Below are 15,414 nucleotides of genomic sequence, written 5' to 3'. Positions count from 1 at the left end.
TCACTGGATTCAAACTTTCTACACAACCAAAAAAAACCAACCTGCTTCCTCAGCTCCCTCTTCCCAAATGAGAAGCAGAGGCCTCCTTTTATATCAGGTGGCTGGGCGCTGATTGATCGTTAATCAACCTAATCAACTAATCAACCCCAGCCACCTGAACATAATAAACCCAGGCAGGTAGGGGAAGTTAACCCCATCCCTGCCAATTTAAAGGGCAGAGCTTTGCTCTGCCACACACCTCCCCCCATGTACAACGTACACCGGCCGCAATCGGCCAACTCCCCCCTTCCCCCCACCCTCCCCACCCCCCTCCCCCCAAGAGTCCAATTATGTCCCTTGGGTGGGCTGTTATGGTGGGTGGTGGTGGGCGGGGTTGATGTCGGAGCCCCCAAGCCTTCTTTGGTTGAGGCGGCCCGGCTCCCTCTGGTGGCGGAGGCGGCGACGGCGGCCCGGCTCCCTCTGGTGGCGGAGGCGGCGACGGCGGCCCGGCTCCCTCTGGTGGCGGAGGCGGCGGCGGCGGCGGCGGCTCCCTCTGGTGGCGGAGGCGGCGACGGCGGCGGCCCGGCTCCCTCTGGTTTCAGTTTTCATTTGCTTGTTCAGCTATCAAAAAGGCACAAGTAAACCTCATGTTATTACTTTATGAAAATGTGTCGATGGCCACTGTTTACTGTGAAGAAATGGCGGCGGCGGCGGCCCGGCTCCCTCTGGTGGCGGAGGCGGCGGCGGCGGCCCGGCTCCCTCTGGTGGCGGAGGCGGCGGCGGCGGCCCGGCTCCCTCTGGTGGCGGAGGCGGCCCCTCCCTCTCGGGCTCTGAGAGCGGCGGCGGCTCCTCCCTCTCGGGCTCTGAGAGCGGCGGCGGTGGCTCCTCCCTCTCGGGCTCTGAGAGCGGCGGCGGCTCCTCCCTCTCGGGCTCTGAGAGCGGCGGCGGCTCCTCCCTCTCGGGCTCTGAGAGCGGCGGCGGCTCCTCCCTCTCGGGCTCTGAGAGCGGCGGCGGCGGCTCCTCCCTCTCGGGCTCTGAGAGCGGCGGCGGCTCCTCACCCCTCTCGGGCTCTGAGAGAGCGGCGGCGGCTCCTCACCCCTCTCTGGCTCTGGGGACGACGGCAGCTCCTCCTCCCTCTCTGGCTCTGGGAGCGACGGAGGCTCCTCACCCCTCTCTGGCTCTGGGAGCGACGGCGGCTCCTCACTCCTCTCTGGCTCTGGGAGTGACGGAGGCTCCTCCTCCCTCTCTGGCTCTGGGAGCGACGGCAGATCCTCCTCCCTCTCTGGCTCTGGGAGCGACAGCAGATCCTCCTCCCTCTCTTGCTCTGGGGACTAGGTGGCGCTATCCCACTTCTGACACCAAATGTGGCAGGCTGGCGAGTGGATAGAGGCCCAGAGACAGACTTCAGTTCAAACAAATATACTTATTATAAATAAACACAAAATGAAAGGGCACAAGGGCCAAAACAAAGCAATTTAAACACAGAAAAGATCAAAAGCAAAACTTACAAAAATAACAGTTTCCAGGCTGGGCAATGCCTTCACTGGATTCAAACTTTCTACACAACCAAAAAAAACCAACCTGCTTCCTCAGCTCCCTCTTCCCAAATGAGAAGCAGAGGCCTCCTTTTATATCAGGTGGCTGGGCGCTGATTGATCGTTAATCAACCTAATCAACTAATCAACCCCAGCCACCTGAACATAATAAACCCAGGCAGGTAGGGGAAGTTAACCCCATCCCTGCCAATTTAAAGGGCAGAGCTTTGCTCTGCCACAGGGCCCAAGAACAGATCTTTGGGGGACGCCACAAGTGACTGAGTCCAGCAAGACCAATATTAATTGGCATCACACATGCAGATTTTACTTAAAAAAAAAAGTAATATAAATATGTGTCTATATTCACAATATAATAAAACTGTCGTTCCCAGTAAGTAATCATTGTCATTGCCTTTATACAGCCTGCATAACTTTACACCATCTGTTGAGGTGGTGTAAATTTTGAAAATAATTCTGTAACCGTCTTGTTAGCGAAGGTACATGATTGGATTATATCAGCGGAATGAAAAGCTATAATCAGATCAGCCACGTAAATAGAAGAGATCACAACTGTTAAATAGTATTTCCTTGTAAAATGTGTTAAACCCAACTATAATTTAACATAAATCTACTTCAGATATATGAATCAAAAGTTGTGCATGTTAAAAAAAAAGTTTGTTATATTAGTGCTAGCTTGCTATTTGTATTGGAGATGTCTAGCTTTACATAGCTCAGTAGGTTATAATAATTGTGAGGAAATGCACTTATCTTGGGTATAGAGGGGTCTGTTTATTGCAAGTGTGACATACGTACACACAGACGGACAGATGTGTATCTAGAGATCTGTGATTACACTAGATGCAGACCTCTCTTTTTGTTTTTGAAATAGCTTGTATCTTTCTGTTTCCCATATGAGATTTTTGTGGCTGTAGCTTTGACAGTAATGTGGAAAGAGCATCATTGAAAAGCCTCGGGCCACCATCTAGCATTTCCAACACAAGGGTATTAAGAAGCACGGATTAGTCTGTTTATTGCATGGCCCACTGAAATTAACATTGGCTGGTATAACTCGGAACCTTAGGCAGAACAGCATATACATATTTGTGCATAGTGAGGGGAGCAACTCGGTTAGAGCACCACAACTAGCTTAGACTGATGAAAATTGTGAAATGTTACAAATTATATTGATACTCCCTGCATTAGATATATTTTTCCAATGGATTATTAATGACAATGGAAATGTAAAATATGCATTTCTATTTAGACAGAGAATCCATGGGTTGCTTCCCTTTTATAATGTACACCCAAGGCTTCTCATTCTTGTGTAATGCCCACCTCCTGTATGCAACCCTATCAAAAACACTATACTGTATTATACTATATAGTAGTGCTGGGACAAATATCCAAATATTCAAACAAATATTTTTGACATTTATTCATATATAAAAATCAGATGTTTGGTATTAGCTAGAAATGACAAAAATACCTTTCACTTATCTACCGCATCACCAGAAGTTTCGCAACAGTTTGAAAAAATGGCAAATGAAAATGAGCTCTGTGTGATGTGTATTTAATAGATTAAAAAAAAAGGATAAACACAGCAGCTCTTGAGCCTGTATTTAAAATTTTTAGACAGCAAAAACAAACCAGATTATGCAGAATCTCACGGGACAGAAAAAAGCAAGCGCGTAATTCTGAAATGCCTCGTTTAAATAGTGCCCAGCTTGCCCAATGTTAGTGACTTTTGTATAGATTTCATATTTTTTTGCGGCGACTTTGTTACATGGAATGTAATTAATGAGAACCAAAACGGTGAGTTTTTTTCCCCTTCATTTTATAACACTATTTCCATGTTTTTATTTTATTTGAAAAGTTTAAGTTAAATTTCAGTTTTCATTTGCTTGTTCAGCATCAAAAAGGCACAAGTAAACCTCATGTTATTACTTTATGAAAATGTGTCGATGGCCACTGTTTACTGTGAGAAATGGCAATGGCAAGAAATGAAAAAAAAAGTTAAAAAAATTAATTAAATGCCTTGTCAACTGCTATTTGGCATCCTTTGTTTTATAGTTAATTCACTGGGGTAAAGTAAGGACTACACAACGTGTTCTTTACTCCTGTGATATTTTTCTGCTTTAACGTGTTGCATACTGTAACGTCTTGCTGTAAAATAAAGGCACACACAGGGGCCACGCCCCCTGCCCCTGCTGCTATGCTGTCTTTGCCTGCGTTCTGAGCAATACAATGGCTTTTATTACTTTTTGAAAACGAACAAATATTTAAATTGAGTGAATATCCGGACATGAAAATTCCATGTTTGTCACAGCACTACTTAAGTGATAGAGCCCGTCGATGCAGACTCTACCGTGTGGTATATAACCGCGACTGGAGTTATGCGTCCCAAGCCGAAGGAGGGGGGACCACGAAAGTCCAGCGCCCAGGCGGGGGGACCGCGACAGTCCAGCGCCCAGGCGGGGGGACCGCGACAGTCCAGCGCCCAGGCGGGGGGACCGCGACAGTCCAGCGCCCAGGCGGGGGGACCGCGACAGTCCAGCGCCCAGGCGGGGAGACCGCGACAGTCCAGCGCCCAGGCGGGGGGACTGCAATAGTCCAGCGCCCGAGAGGGAGCTGTTCCCACTTCCAAAAGCAGAGGAAGAATGCCTGCTGACCCCATCTCCACTAGCAGAGGAAGAATGCTTGCTGTCCCCATCTCCACCAACAGAGGGTGAATGCTTGTTGGTATCACTTTCCCCACTGTCACCACCTGAGGAGAGGAGCAGGAGCTGCCTCTGCCTCCATCACCACCAGGGGGAGAGCAGCAGGAGCTGCCTCTCCCTTCACCAGAAGGACCAGGACGTGATGCTGCCATTCCTCAGCAGCCACTGCATAGTCTGTTGAGGGGAATATGGCGGAAAACAGCCTGGCCGCAGTGGCCACGAATAGGGCTAGCACCGCCTCTGCCACAGTGGCCAACCACAGCACCATGACTGGTCCTGACTCTGTCACCGCCCTGGGATGCCTGCCTCGCATCGCCTGGGGTTGCCTGCTGCTCCGCATCGCCTGGGGTTGCCTGCTGCTCCACCTCGTTGGTGGAGCCACCATTCACAGGGTATTAGGGAGAAGTGGAGCTCCCGCTGCCACCTCTATAACCAGGGGCTCCCCACCGGAGTTCGCCACCCAAAAATCCGCTGCTGCAGTCGCCTGGGGTCGCCGGAACTGCTTCGCCTGGGGAGGTGAGTTCAGGGTTGCCTGCCTGTCATCACCCGGGGCATTGAGTCCAACTGCAGCACTTTTGCTGCTGGAAGTACTTTGGCCGGAGCCCCACAAAAGGGAGCTGTCGGCTACGAAGAAGGGGGAGGTCGGGGGACCACCTGCCCCCGCAGCCTTTCCGCTGCCAGGACTACCATGGCTGAATGGGTCAGTCTGGCAGCTGTCCGCAGCTGCCAGGGGTACAACGGGATAAAGCAGCCTTTCCGCTCCAGGACTGTCCCGGCTCAGTCAGCCTGGCCACTAGGGGTGTTGGATTGGGAGGAGGATGTCCCACCATGGCCACCCCCATGGACCATTGCTCTCCCTGTTTTTGGGCAGGAAATACGACTGGGACTTTGAGACTAAGGGGGGAGGTGGCCATTGAGGCCATGCGTGCTACGCACAAGGGGCGGGGGGGATAGGAGGATATGCGGCAATATTGCCACACCCCTGTGTGTATTTCTGTGTTGTATGTTGCGTGTAGTGTGTTAATGTTGGTGTGTTGTAGTTGGTACGCAAAATATAATATGGGTTATGCACACAAGTGTTTAAAATTAATATTTGTATTTAGGCACGAGGATTGCACAGCACTTCACATGCAGGTAAAATGTAATAATATGTAAGCACAGGAAATTGCACTTCATTAATTCACGTGCAGTTGTACCGAGACTCCAATTGAATGATTGATTAGCAATCGAGTCTCGGTACAGCTGCATAAAAGCAGCATGTTTTCACTCACTTGGGGCTGTGTGTTCGATAAGTGGAGAATGGGTGTGGAGAGGATAGAATTTAAAACGAGAAAACTAAACAAAGTAAATATATAACCGTTGTTTTGACTCACCGTCTGTTAGTCCACTGTTTGTTTAAGTGTTAGTCTGTTTTGTTTGTCTGTTTATTTTAGCGTCAAGTGCCGTGTCCTGTTTTTTTGTACAACTGTTTTATTTTCTAATAATAATAAACCGCGCAGCAGTGCATTCATTCATCATTTCATCATGCAGTACTGTGTTTCTTCTGGTCTGTCCCCACTACAGCTGTCTTTGTCACAGTATTGCACAACCCATATATAGCCCCCAGTATTGAAAGAGGGTTAGCCAGTATTGTAAACAATGATGGTAATATATATTAGACATACTGTTTAAGACTAAGATCCCAAAAACTATTAAGATAAAGTGGCCTATATTTAAAAAAAATATACGTATTTATTCAGTTTGCATAAAAAAAAGTAGTTTGGTCACTTTATATTATTTATTTATTTTAAAATCAGACATTTGTTTATTTCATGCATTTATTTAAAACAATAAAGTGAACCCTCATAGAGTAATTTACTGTCCAGTTTAGACACTATGTGAGTAAAATGCAGCATTACCTTGAAGCCATGAGTACTTTCAGTAAATACTGTATGTACTTCAATGCTAACTTATGGGATATGCATTAACTATAGCCTTAGATTTTAACTGTAATGTTACTTTGAACTACTGTATTTGGTCTTAGAATAAAAACATTAAAATATTATTTGCTTTGGTCACCACAAACAATATGGCTATGAAACAAAATAGCACAAAAACAGATTTTTTTTTTATTTCTGTGCTGCAGAGGGAGTATGCGTAACAAAAGGCCTGCATGTACATACTATATATTTATAAAGAAATGATAATATTGTATTCCTTATTGATCTCCTTGCTATAGTAATATAAAGCATCCCGACTCTCCAAGCACAGAAATTCAATTGGCAGGTTAGGTTGCTAATCCAGTAGCTTATCCACCAGTCACAAACCTGCATTGTAAGTGACTGCATTCAACCGTAATTTCGCATGCAGTATATTCACAATTGACCATTGAGACCTCAGGAACCAAGGAAGTACAAGAAGCTTGATAATATGCGAAGCTGTGCTGCAAAATTGATATGCATGTTGGTTACGCATTAAATATCATGCGTAATTCATTTTTTTGCAATGCGTAAAACACCCAGTAGGCAGCTTAACTGGAGCACTGATTATTCTGTTATAATATAAACATTTCTGTTTTTGGCAGACAAGATATGAAAGGGAATGGGACTTCGTTCAAAATGATCAACCCTTAACATGCAGACTGAATTGCTTTGTAGTGCTGTTACTACCAGTCGATAAATCTACACCTTCTATAGTGGGATGGAAAGTAACATTTAGGTCTACTTTATTTGTTGAAATGGAAAGTAGCAGTACAGGCTACATCAAGTCACATTAGACTTGGTCATCTCTGCACCAAGTTATATTCTATAACAAATTCTCAACCATTGGTCATGTATAATGTGCAAGAAGGATTGAAAGTAAATGTAAAACTGTAATTCTCTCAAGCAGCCTGCATTTTTCACAGCACTCTTGATGGGAAAAAAAAAAAAAAACTTGTGTGTCAAATATAGGATTGTCCTTGATGTTTGGACAGAAGTAAGTTAGCAACATTTATTTCCTAATAAATATGTATTTAAAATCTTACCCTATACATAAAACAAGTTTTACACATGTGTTTTTATGCTTATTAATGTTTAAACTGGGTTTTCTGATTTGTTACAAACAGTTAACAATCGGTTACAAATGTTTAAAATGTGTAACTAAAGTTTTTAAACGTTTAGGAAATTAAAAACACTCCTAACACACCTGTATTAAAATGCTTCTTAAACAGGCACAAACCCAAAACAATTCTGAATACACTTTTTAAAAACACAGTGAAATTTGTGTACAGCTTTGGGTGAATTTATGACTTTTGTTTACACGTTAAATGTTGCATAAAAGCATTAAGACAAAATTGGGGGGTAGGGGGTGATACATATGCGATCACCTAAAGGGTTAATACATTCCTTATATTTTGAACAAAAAATTAATATGTTTAAGTGTAGTGAATTAATAGGCGACTCTTATTTTTAAGACCACTGTGTAAAAAAAATTAATTAAAAAAAATAAGAGCCTGCAGGTTGCAAAAATAAATAGCTTTAATTTGAATGTATTAAAATCAAATTATGTATTTTATTTTATTTTAATTACTGTAAAAAAAAAAAAAAAAAAAAAGAAATTAAAAAAAATCCTGTATTTGTAGTTCTGTTTCTCAAGCAGTGAAACAAAGAAAGATTAGCGTTGAACGTTCTGACAGCTGTCTGCCCTGTAGGTAGCAAGGAAGCAGTTTTTCTCAGATTAGCAAATCTTTCCATGACAGGGAAATGTTCTTATCAGTCAATTTTTATTTTTTATAGCGCCTTTCATAGTGAACCACCATCACAAAGTGCTTTACAAGATGCATTAACAAGAAGAAAATCCATAATACTTTAAATACAGAGAAATGCATAATACATGCTATACAGCAAAAAAAAAAAAAAAAAAAAAAAAAAAACATGATAGTAGCATAATACATGCATAATATATGAAATAGTAGCAGCAACACACAGCTAATAGCAGATATCAGGCTTAAAAACCATGGAAAGCAAAACAGGTCGGTCTTGAGAGCAACGGTGGGAGCATCATGCACCAAAGCTGGGAGAGAGTTCCAAAGAGTCAAAGCATGAAGCTAAACGAGTGTTCTCCAAGTGTGGTGCACTTTTGCTTGGGGATAACAAGCAGGCCAGAGTCGGAGGACCTCAGCTTGCAGGCAGGGATTCAGCGGGTCAGCAGGTTGAGGAGGTATTCGGGACATTGTAGGTGAGCAGGAGAGTTTTGAAAGTAATCCTGAACTTTACAGGTAGCCAGTGCAACTACTTAGCCATACCAGAATAAATCATGTACTCTTTCTTGTTAAATTGCAACCTGCACCTGTAATATATTTACTTTTAAAAGTGCAAGTGGATTATTTTTCCGTAGTTATTTTTTAAAAAATCCACTGGCCTGTCATGCGTGGAGGCTGCAATCTTATTCATACTGGTGGTAATCCTCAGAAAGGAAAGATGTGCAAAAGGTTAATCAATACTGTGTAGTGTGTACTGCCAGTTGTTAGTTGCAACAACTGGCAGTACACCTCACCCCCACCAGTAGTGGAATATTATAAACCACCTAATGTAAAATGCATCTATTCTGATTTATTTACTAAATCTATGGACATTGTTTTTATTCTGTTGCATTACTAAAATTCCAGGTGAACTTATAGAGAGGATTTTGAGTAGAGCATTAAAAACTTTGTTTTTTTTATGTATTTGAAAATGTCTGTTCCTGAAGGGTACAGTTTTACTGTAATTTTCTAAACCTATCTGAACACCAGAATCCTAATTTTGAGCAGAGATGCAGATGAAAGTCAAATTCCCTCAAAGCTTTACACAAATTTCATTGTGTTTTAAAAAGTGTCATTCAGAATTGTTTTGGGTTTGTTTCTGTTTTAAAAGTATTTTAATACAGGTTTGTTAGGAGTGTTTGGTTCAGTTTTAATTTCCAAAACATTTAAACCCTTAATTGTATGTTTTAAACATTTAAACTGTTTGTAACCGACCAGAAAACCCACAATTAAAACATTAATAAGCATAAAAAAACACATGTGTACAATGTGTTTTATGTGTAGGGTAAGATTTTAAATACATATTTATTAGGAAATAAATGTTGCTAACTTACTTCTGTCTAAACATCAAGGCCAATCCTATATTTTTGACAAACATTTTAGACAAAATCTAAGAAAACAAAACATTTACCACCTATCTTATAATTAATCCTCCTATTAGGTTTGGGTCTGTTTGGCCCGAATCTATTTTCCAATTAGCTTAAAAGCTATTTTTCTTTTCATTTTCTGTATAATATTTTATGACTTTTCCTAAGTTGGGGTCATGAACTTATACACAGAAAACAACCTTTGAGATGTTTATTTTTTTGTAGAACAGGTCATGTATACAAATAAGTTGTTTCGGGTCAGTGTGACCCGTGGCATTTATCGATGTAGATTTATGTGCAGGAATAAACAAACTTCTTTAATTTGTTATTATTGTTATTATTATTGTTACATTTGTATTATTATTTCTGGGAATGAATGCACCTGTCTGGAGATACTGGAGAATAATAAAAAAAAAAAATATATATATATATATATATATATATATATATATATATATATATATATATATATATATAGACATACACATATAGACACACACAGCCTAATTTTCTCTGTCAGTATTGCAACAGCATCTCATTGGTAAAGACATTCCAAAATGAGGACCTCCCAGGTTGGCAGTCAAAGAGGTTTTTTCTCCGCTTCTGGACTAAAGGAGCATAAAAGAGTAAAACCCTTGCAAGTAAAAACATTTAATCAATTTAAGGCTGTTTTAAATTTGTTTGAAATTGCATCGGTTCAATATGACCCAAAACATAACAGACGTACCTAAATTCTGAACATAAGAGGGTTAAATGTTTAAATGTACTATTTTGTTTGAACCCTTTCAAGATGTTTAATGGAATCCTACTAATCCTTTCTTAGTTTTTTCAAGCTGTTTATCTGTGTTTTTTTGTTTTGTTTTGTTTTTTTCAGAATAAGGAAAAGATTTCAGCATTCAATAATACTCCAAAGCTGGACCGAAGTGACCTGTTGGGGAAGGAGGTGAAGCAGAAGTCTTCCATGAAACGCAAGCTTCCTTTTACCGTCAGTCCAACCAGAAATGAGGAAAGAGACTCGGATACAGGTGCTTACCTTTCTCATCTCTCTCTAGAAAAAACAGCTCCTGATGAATTTGCATTGAGCGCTCTTGTGTGTCAGGCTATTGAAACTTTCAGCAATACAGATACTACTGTATGTTGCATCACTCAGAATGTATGATTTCGGAATGTACACTTGATAGTTCAAAGGTTAAAGATGCAAATGACTGGGAGTCCCAGGTAAGGGTGAGTCAGTATGCAGGTTTACGGGTTACCAAGTTAAGAGTACATTACGGTATTGATGCTGTTTCTGTTCTGCTGCAGTGTAAATACTGCAATTATGGTACACAATGGTTAATGCTATGTTCATCTTTTGTTCCTGTGAACAAAGTGAAGGAAACGGTAATTTTCATTTGAACAACTTGCTGTTCCCTTTTGAGTATGAAATGCAACCATTACCGAATGGGTATTAACCTCTTTAAGACCTGAAACCTGAATAAATATGTCAAAGCTGCTCGCAGAGCCTCTGTGACACAGTCATGCCCGCTGCGAGGACATAAAAGGACTGCATGCACAGAACTCGGCGCCATTTTTCTTTCAAAGAACTGACCTGACAGGATAACCTATTCAGATAAGAATTTGTTACTTTTTTTAATTTTTTTTTACAATTTAACTGTGTTTTACATAAATCATATGTGATATTGCAAATAATCGTTGTATTAGTTTTAGTAATTACACGTATTTGTGCACTACTGTTGTTTGTTACATCCCGCTGTGGCCTTGTGCCCCGCTTGAAGCCGGTGACTTGAGTCATCCCTTCCCAGGGATCAAGCAACGTAAGTCGGTTGACTTTGTGCCCCCCCCCCCCTCAGGCTGCAATAACTATGGCTGGATTTATTTTATTCTCGTTTTGGTTTGACCTTGGCCAATATTACGACATGGTTTATATAATTTAAGTAATTGTATTACTGTATTATTGTATGAGAGACAAATTTGTCTTTCTCCTCATATTTTTCTGTTTTCACAGAGGCTATGCTCAGGCTTGTCTGCATTGCGTGTAGTGAGAGCAGCTGCTGGGCTCAGCGGCGCTGCGCAGGACCAAGAGGCTGCTTCGGGAATCCCTCACACAGCATCTCAATGCCGTTTTGGTGACAGCTTTTCCATCACCATTACGAGGGCTGTTAGTTTACTAAAAAGCAGGCTTTGCTCAGTCTTGTGTGGGCACTGACTGACCTGGTTTTGCCAGTAGCTTGCGATCCCTGTACATTGCTACCCGCGGTAACTGTGAACCGAGTAGACCTGTACCCAGGTAGAGAGGTCACCACTCCTTTCTCAACCTGGTACTGTACCGAACCGGGACTGAGGTTACCACACCAGTACAGTGCCACTACTGTACCATACCGAGCTGCTGCTACAGGCACCAAACTGCTACCGACCCATACCATCCCGGTTCCGTACTGTACCAACAGGTGTTTATATCCCCAGTCTGGTACCAAGCAGGCCTTGTTGACAGCCCTGTTGCTGTCTTTAGCTGCTGAGGCAGCAACTCTACATACTTACTTTACATTGCTTGCTATTTGCATAATGCCTGAGTTTTCCTGACACATGCAAGGCCAGCCTGTCTGTAGGCACTGGTAAACCACAGTTTCTCTTCCCCATCACCCTCTGTTAGAGAGGTGACTGCGTCCTCCCTCATGGCTCTGTGCCAGGGGAGAGCGGACAGTGCACCCCGGAAAGTAGCCCTCGTAGGAAGTCATCCTCACGGGCTTCTTCATCCTCCTTTGCCTGTCCTTCTCCGAGGAAGAGGAAGAGGAAGAAGAGTCACTGGTCCAAGTGTTTGGCAGACTTGGAGCAAATGGAGTGACTTTGGGCAGCAGTCTCCCACTAGGGAACTGTCCTCACAGAGTTGCTGCGTGAACGTTCAGCACCGCCTGCTCCGTCTGTCCCTTTGGGGTCCCAGGAGGCTAATAAAAACCTGCTCCGTCTGTCTAAACTGTTGGATGCCCCTATTACACCAGGGCATACCTTTAGTCTCAGAGGTATTGTTCAGAATTGGCCTGTGGCTGTTTACCAGGCTATAATAGGTTCAGCTGCCCAGCGCAGAGGCAAAAACCTCAAGCTAAACCACAAGGTGAGCAGTGACCTTAGTGTCTTACTGCTAGAGACCCAGGCCCCTTCTCAGGGAACCATTTGGAGTATTGGCATCAGTGTACCATGGACCATTCAAACCAGCTACTCTCTGTAGTTCAAGCACGGCTCCCCTTCCTTTCAGGGCATGACTCCAAAATCAGTCACAGACCCACAAGATGCCACAGTGGTGTCTCGGGAGATAGCAGCTGTGCTGCAAAAGCGGGCTATCCGTATGGTACACCCCCTCCAGTTGGTCTGCTCCAAATACGTTGGATGGTTGAGTGCAGAGGATAGTGGCCTGTTTCGAGCTATTTCAGCTCAACAGAGCTCTCACGGTAGTGACGTTCCAGAAACTTCTGGGCTTGATTGCAGCAGCAGTCAATTTATCGCTTAAAGCGGCTTTCTTGGTTGCAGTCTCCTCCGCAGAGTAGGTGCATGAGATGCAGGCATTCTGAATTGTGAAAGCCTGCTTAATTTTTGCAGAAGCCAGGAAAAAGGTTACACTCTATACCAATCCTGCTTTTTTGCCAAAAACTACTTGGCATTTCATGTCTGACAGAGAGCGGCAGCTCCGTGCTCTGTGTCTTGTGTGGGCACTAGCATATTATTTTGACAGGACGAAAAGCTGGAGGCAGTCGAAACTATTTTTTGTCTGCTATGTGGCAAAATCCTATGGTCAAGCCCTGTCTAGGCAGAGGCTGTCCAAATGGGTAGCAGACATGGTCAGGACTGCCTATGAGTGAGCCAACTTGCCCCCCCTCCAGAAAAGCTCACTACCCATTCCACCAGTGGCATGGCAACTTCATGAGCTTTATTCCAGGGTGCATCTGTCAAGGACATTTGCAATGCAGCAGTGTGGGCTACTCCCCATAGCTTTACTAGGTTCTACTACTAAGTGTCATAGATCCTCAAAACCCTGGCTTTGGGGTGTTAAGGGCAGCTTCCCAGTCAACCCTTACAACACAGGCATAGGGGTGAGTTTCTCACTCAGTTTTATAGCTGTAGCTACTTGTTACTGGGGTCCTGAATGGCACCGCACAAGGCATCCTCGGCTTAGCCTTATAGCATTCTGGTCAGGCAGCAATCTTGCGCTTGCAACGGCTTGGGGTATACGGACCCATTCGGTAATGGTTACATTTCATACTTGAAAGGGAATGTTAGGTTATTATCATGATCCTGGTTCCCTTTAATGGAAATGTAACCATTAACCTTCAAGGTCACAGCATCCATGATTGCAGCAGGCTTATCTTACTCAAAACTTATGCTGATTTCTGTGAGTGCAGTCCTTTTATGCCCTCAGGGGCGAGCAGCTTTGATATATTTATTTAGGTTTTGGGTCTTAAAGAGGTTAATACCCATTTGGTAATGATTACAGTTCTATATCAGGGAACCAGGGTTATGATAATAAGCTAACGTTGTTCAACATCCTGTACAAACAACACTACTCTGCTTTCTTACCTAGCTTCACTGGTAAAAATAAAAATAGATTTTTAGGCAGCTGGATTATTGCAGCAAAAACATAAATGTAACACAACTCTCCAAACACATCAAGATTTTTTTTTTAAAAGCACTGCAAAGAGCTGAAGAGGTAACAATACAAAGGTTTAGTCACATAACTATCTTCACTATCAGTGACAAATCCTTATGATTATGTTATAATGCTGCCTGATATAAGCTACAGTGATAGTGTGAAAAATGGTTCTCTTCTATTTTCAAAAAAAAGGTTTGTGTTTTTATAAGCAACATGAACGACCATTTCCTAATTCTGTTTACTATCAAACTAAACAGCTTTTATTTATCTTTTTGTACACTGCAGCACAGGATAGATCTTAGTAATAGTTAGAATACTACATTCTGTGACAGTATAAATTATATATTGTACAAATTTTATTCTGCTATATTTGGGACTTTTACATTAGTTTACAGTATTTCTCAATTTTTTGTAAGTTTTCATTTTATAATTTGCACAATTTTTACATTGATAATAAGATTACCATGTGTTTTTTTTTATGGTTATCGTACCGTGGAAATTCTACGCTAGCCCACCACTCATCCCTATGCAGACACACTGAAACCTGTTTTACGCATTCTAACAGACATGCCATCTGATGTTTTTCTGTTTTTGAGGTTCTTCTCCCTTTATACAGGCTGGGAAAATGGCAAGTCTGTGTGCAAACCATTTTCAGTAAGTGTTCCCAGCCTGCTTTATGTATGTGGTGCATTTTCTTCCCTGCTATCGTCCTTTTCCAATCTTTCTGCTTGCACTGTAGATTCAGATCCAGGACACACAAGTGAAACCTGGGGAGAAAGAGTAATCCCTCCTTACAGGACATACTCAGGTAAAACGGTTTACCAGTTTCGGCTGTTACTACCCAATAGTGCCCTTGCCTGCTAGAAGGTCGCTGTTTTAAATAAAGTGCTTTTCCACAGTTTCCGGTATATTTACAATTTGCATATTGAGATTGCTGGCTGAATTTAGTTTAAACTTGTGTTTAAATAGGTGGGACTATCCTACTTTTTTTTTATTCATTGTTTATTTTAACTTCTAATCTGGTAATCTGGCAAAACACACTCTACCTTAATATTTTTACTGAACACTGACTGCAAAAGAACCATTGATATGTTTCAGGTAAGTGCAATCTGCTGTCCTTAGTGTTTTTTGAACAGCTAAAGCCTAATTTTACTAAAAGGTTATTCAATATTTGTGTGTTTTTTTATTGCAGAGAAAGATGGCCCAGACAAGAAGAAAGTCAAGAAGGAGACAGGGAGCAAGAAGTCGGCTCCAGTCAGCATTCTGTTTGGGTATCCACTTTCAGAACGCAAGCAGATGGCGCTTCTCATGCAAATGACAGCAAGAGACAACAGTCCAGGTTATACCAACTATAATGTTTTTACTAAAATCCCTGAATACTTTAAAGGTGTAACTCTACTACATTTTGAGTTTTTTC

General features: G+C 42.4%; 1 protein-coding gene across 3 annotated transcripts in view; it reads left to right on the top strand.

The window, feature by feature from the left end:
* LOC121314470 (ankyrin repeat domain-containing protein 12-like) overlaps window positions 1–15,414 on the top strand; it is an 81,032-nt gene that overhangs the window by 43,510 nt on the left and 22,108 nt on the right. For 2 of the 3 annotated variants that reach the window (XM_041247780.1, XM_041247781.1), the window contains exons 4-6: window positions 10,233–10,383; window positions 14,737–14,805; window positions 15,190–15,336. In XM_041247780.1, coding sequence (XP_041103714.1) covers window positions 10,233–10,383; window positions 14,737–14,805; window positions 15,190–15,336 — 367 coding nt within the window. The remainder of the gene's footprint in view (window positions 1–10,232; window positions 10,384–14,736; window positions 14,806–15,189; window positions 15,337–15,414) is intronic. The other variant, XM_041247782.1, reaches the window with a different exon arrangement.

Source organism: Polyodon spathula, chromosome 4, assembly GCF_017654505.1.
Source record: "Polyodon spathula isolate WHYD16114869_AA chromosome 4, ASM1765450v1, whole genome shotgun sequence".
Classification (NCBI taxonomy): Eukaryota; Metazoa; Chordata; class Actinopteri; order Acipenseriformes; family Polyodontidae; genus Polyodon; species Polyodon spathula.
Note: the sequence above shows the minus strand (reverse complement) of the source record. Positions and strands in the feature narration are given on the sequence as shown.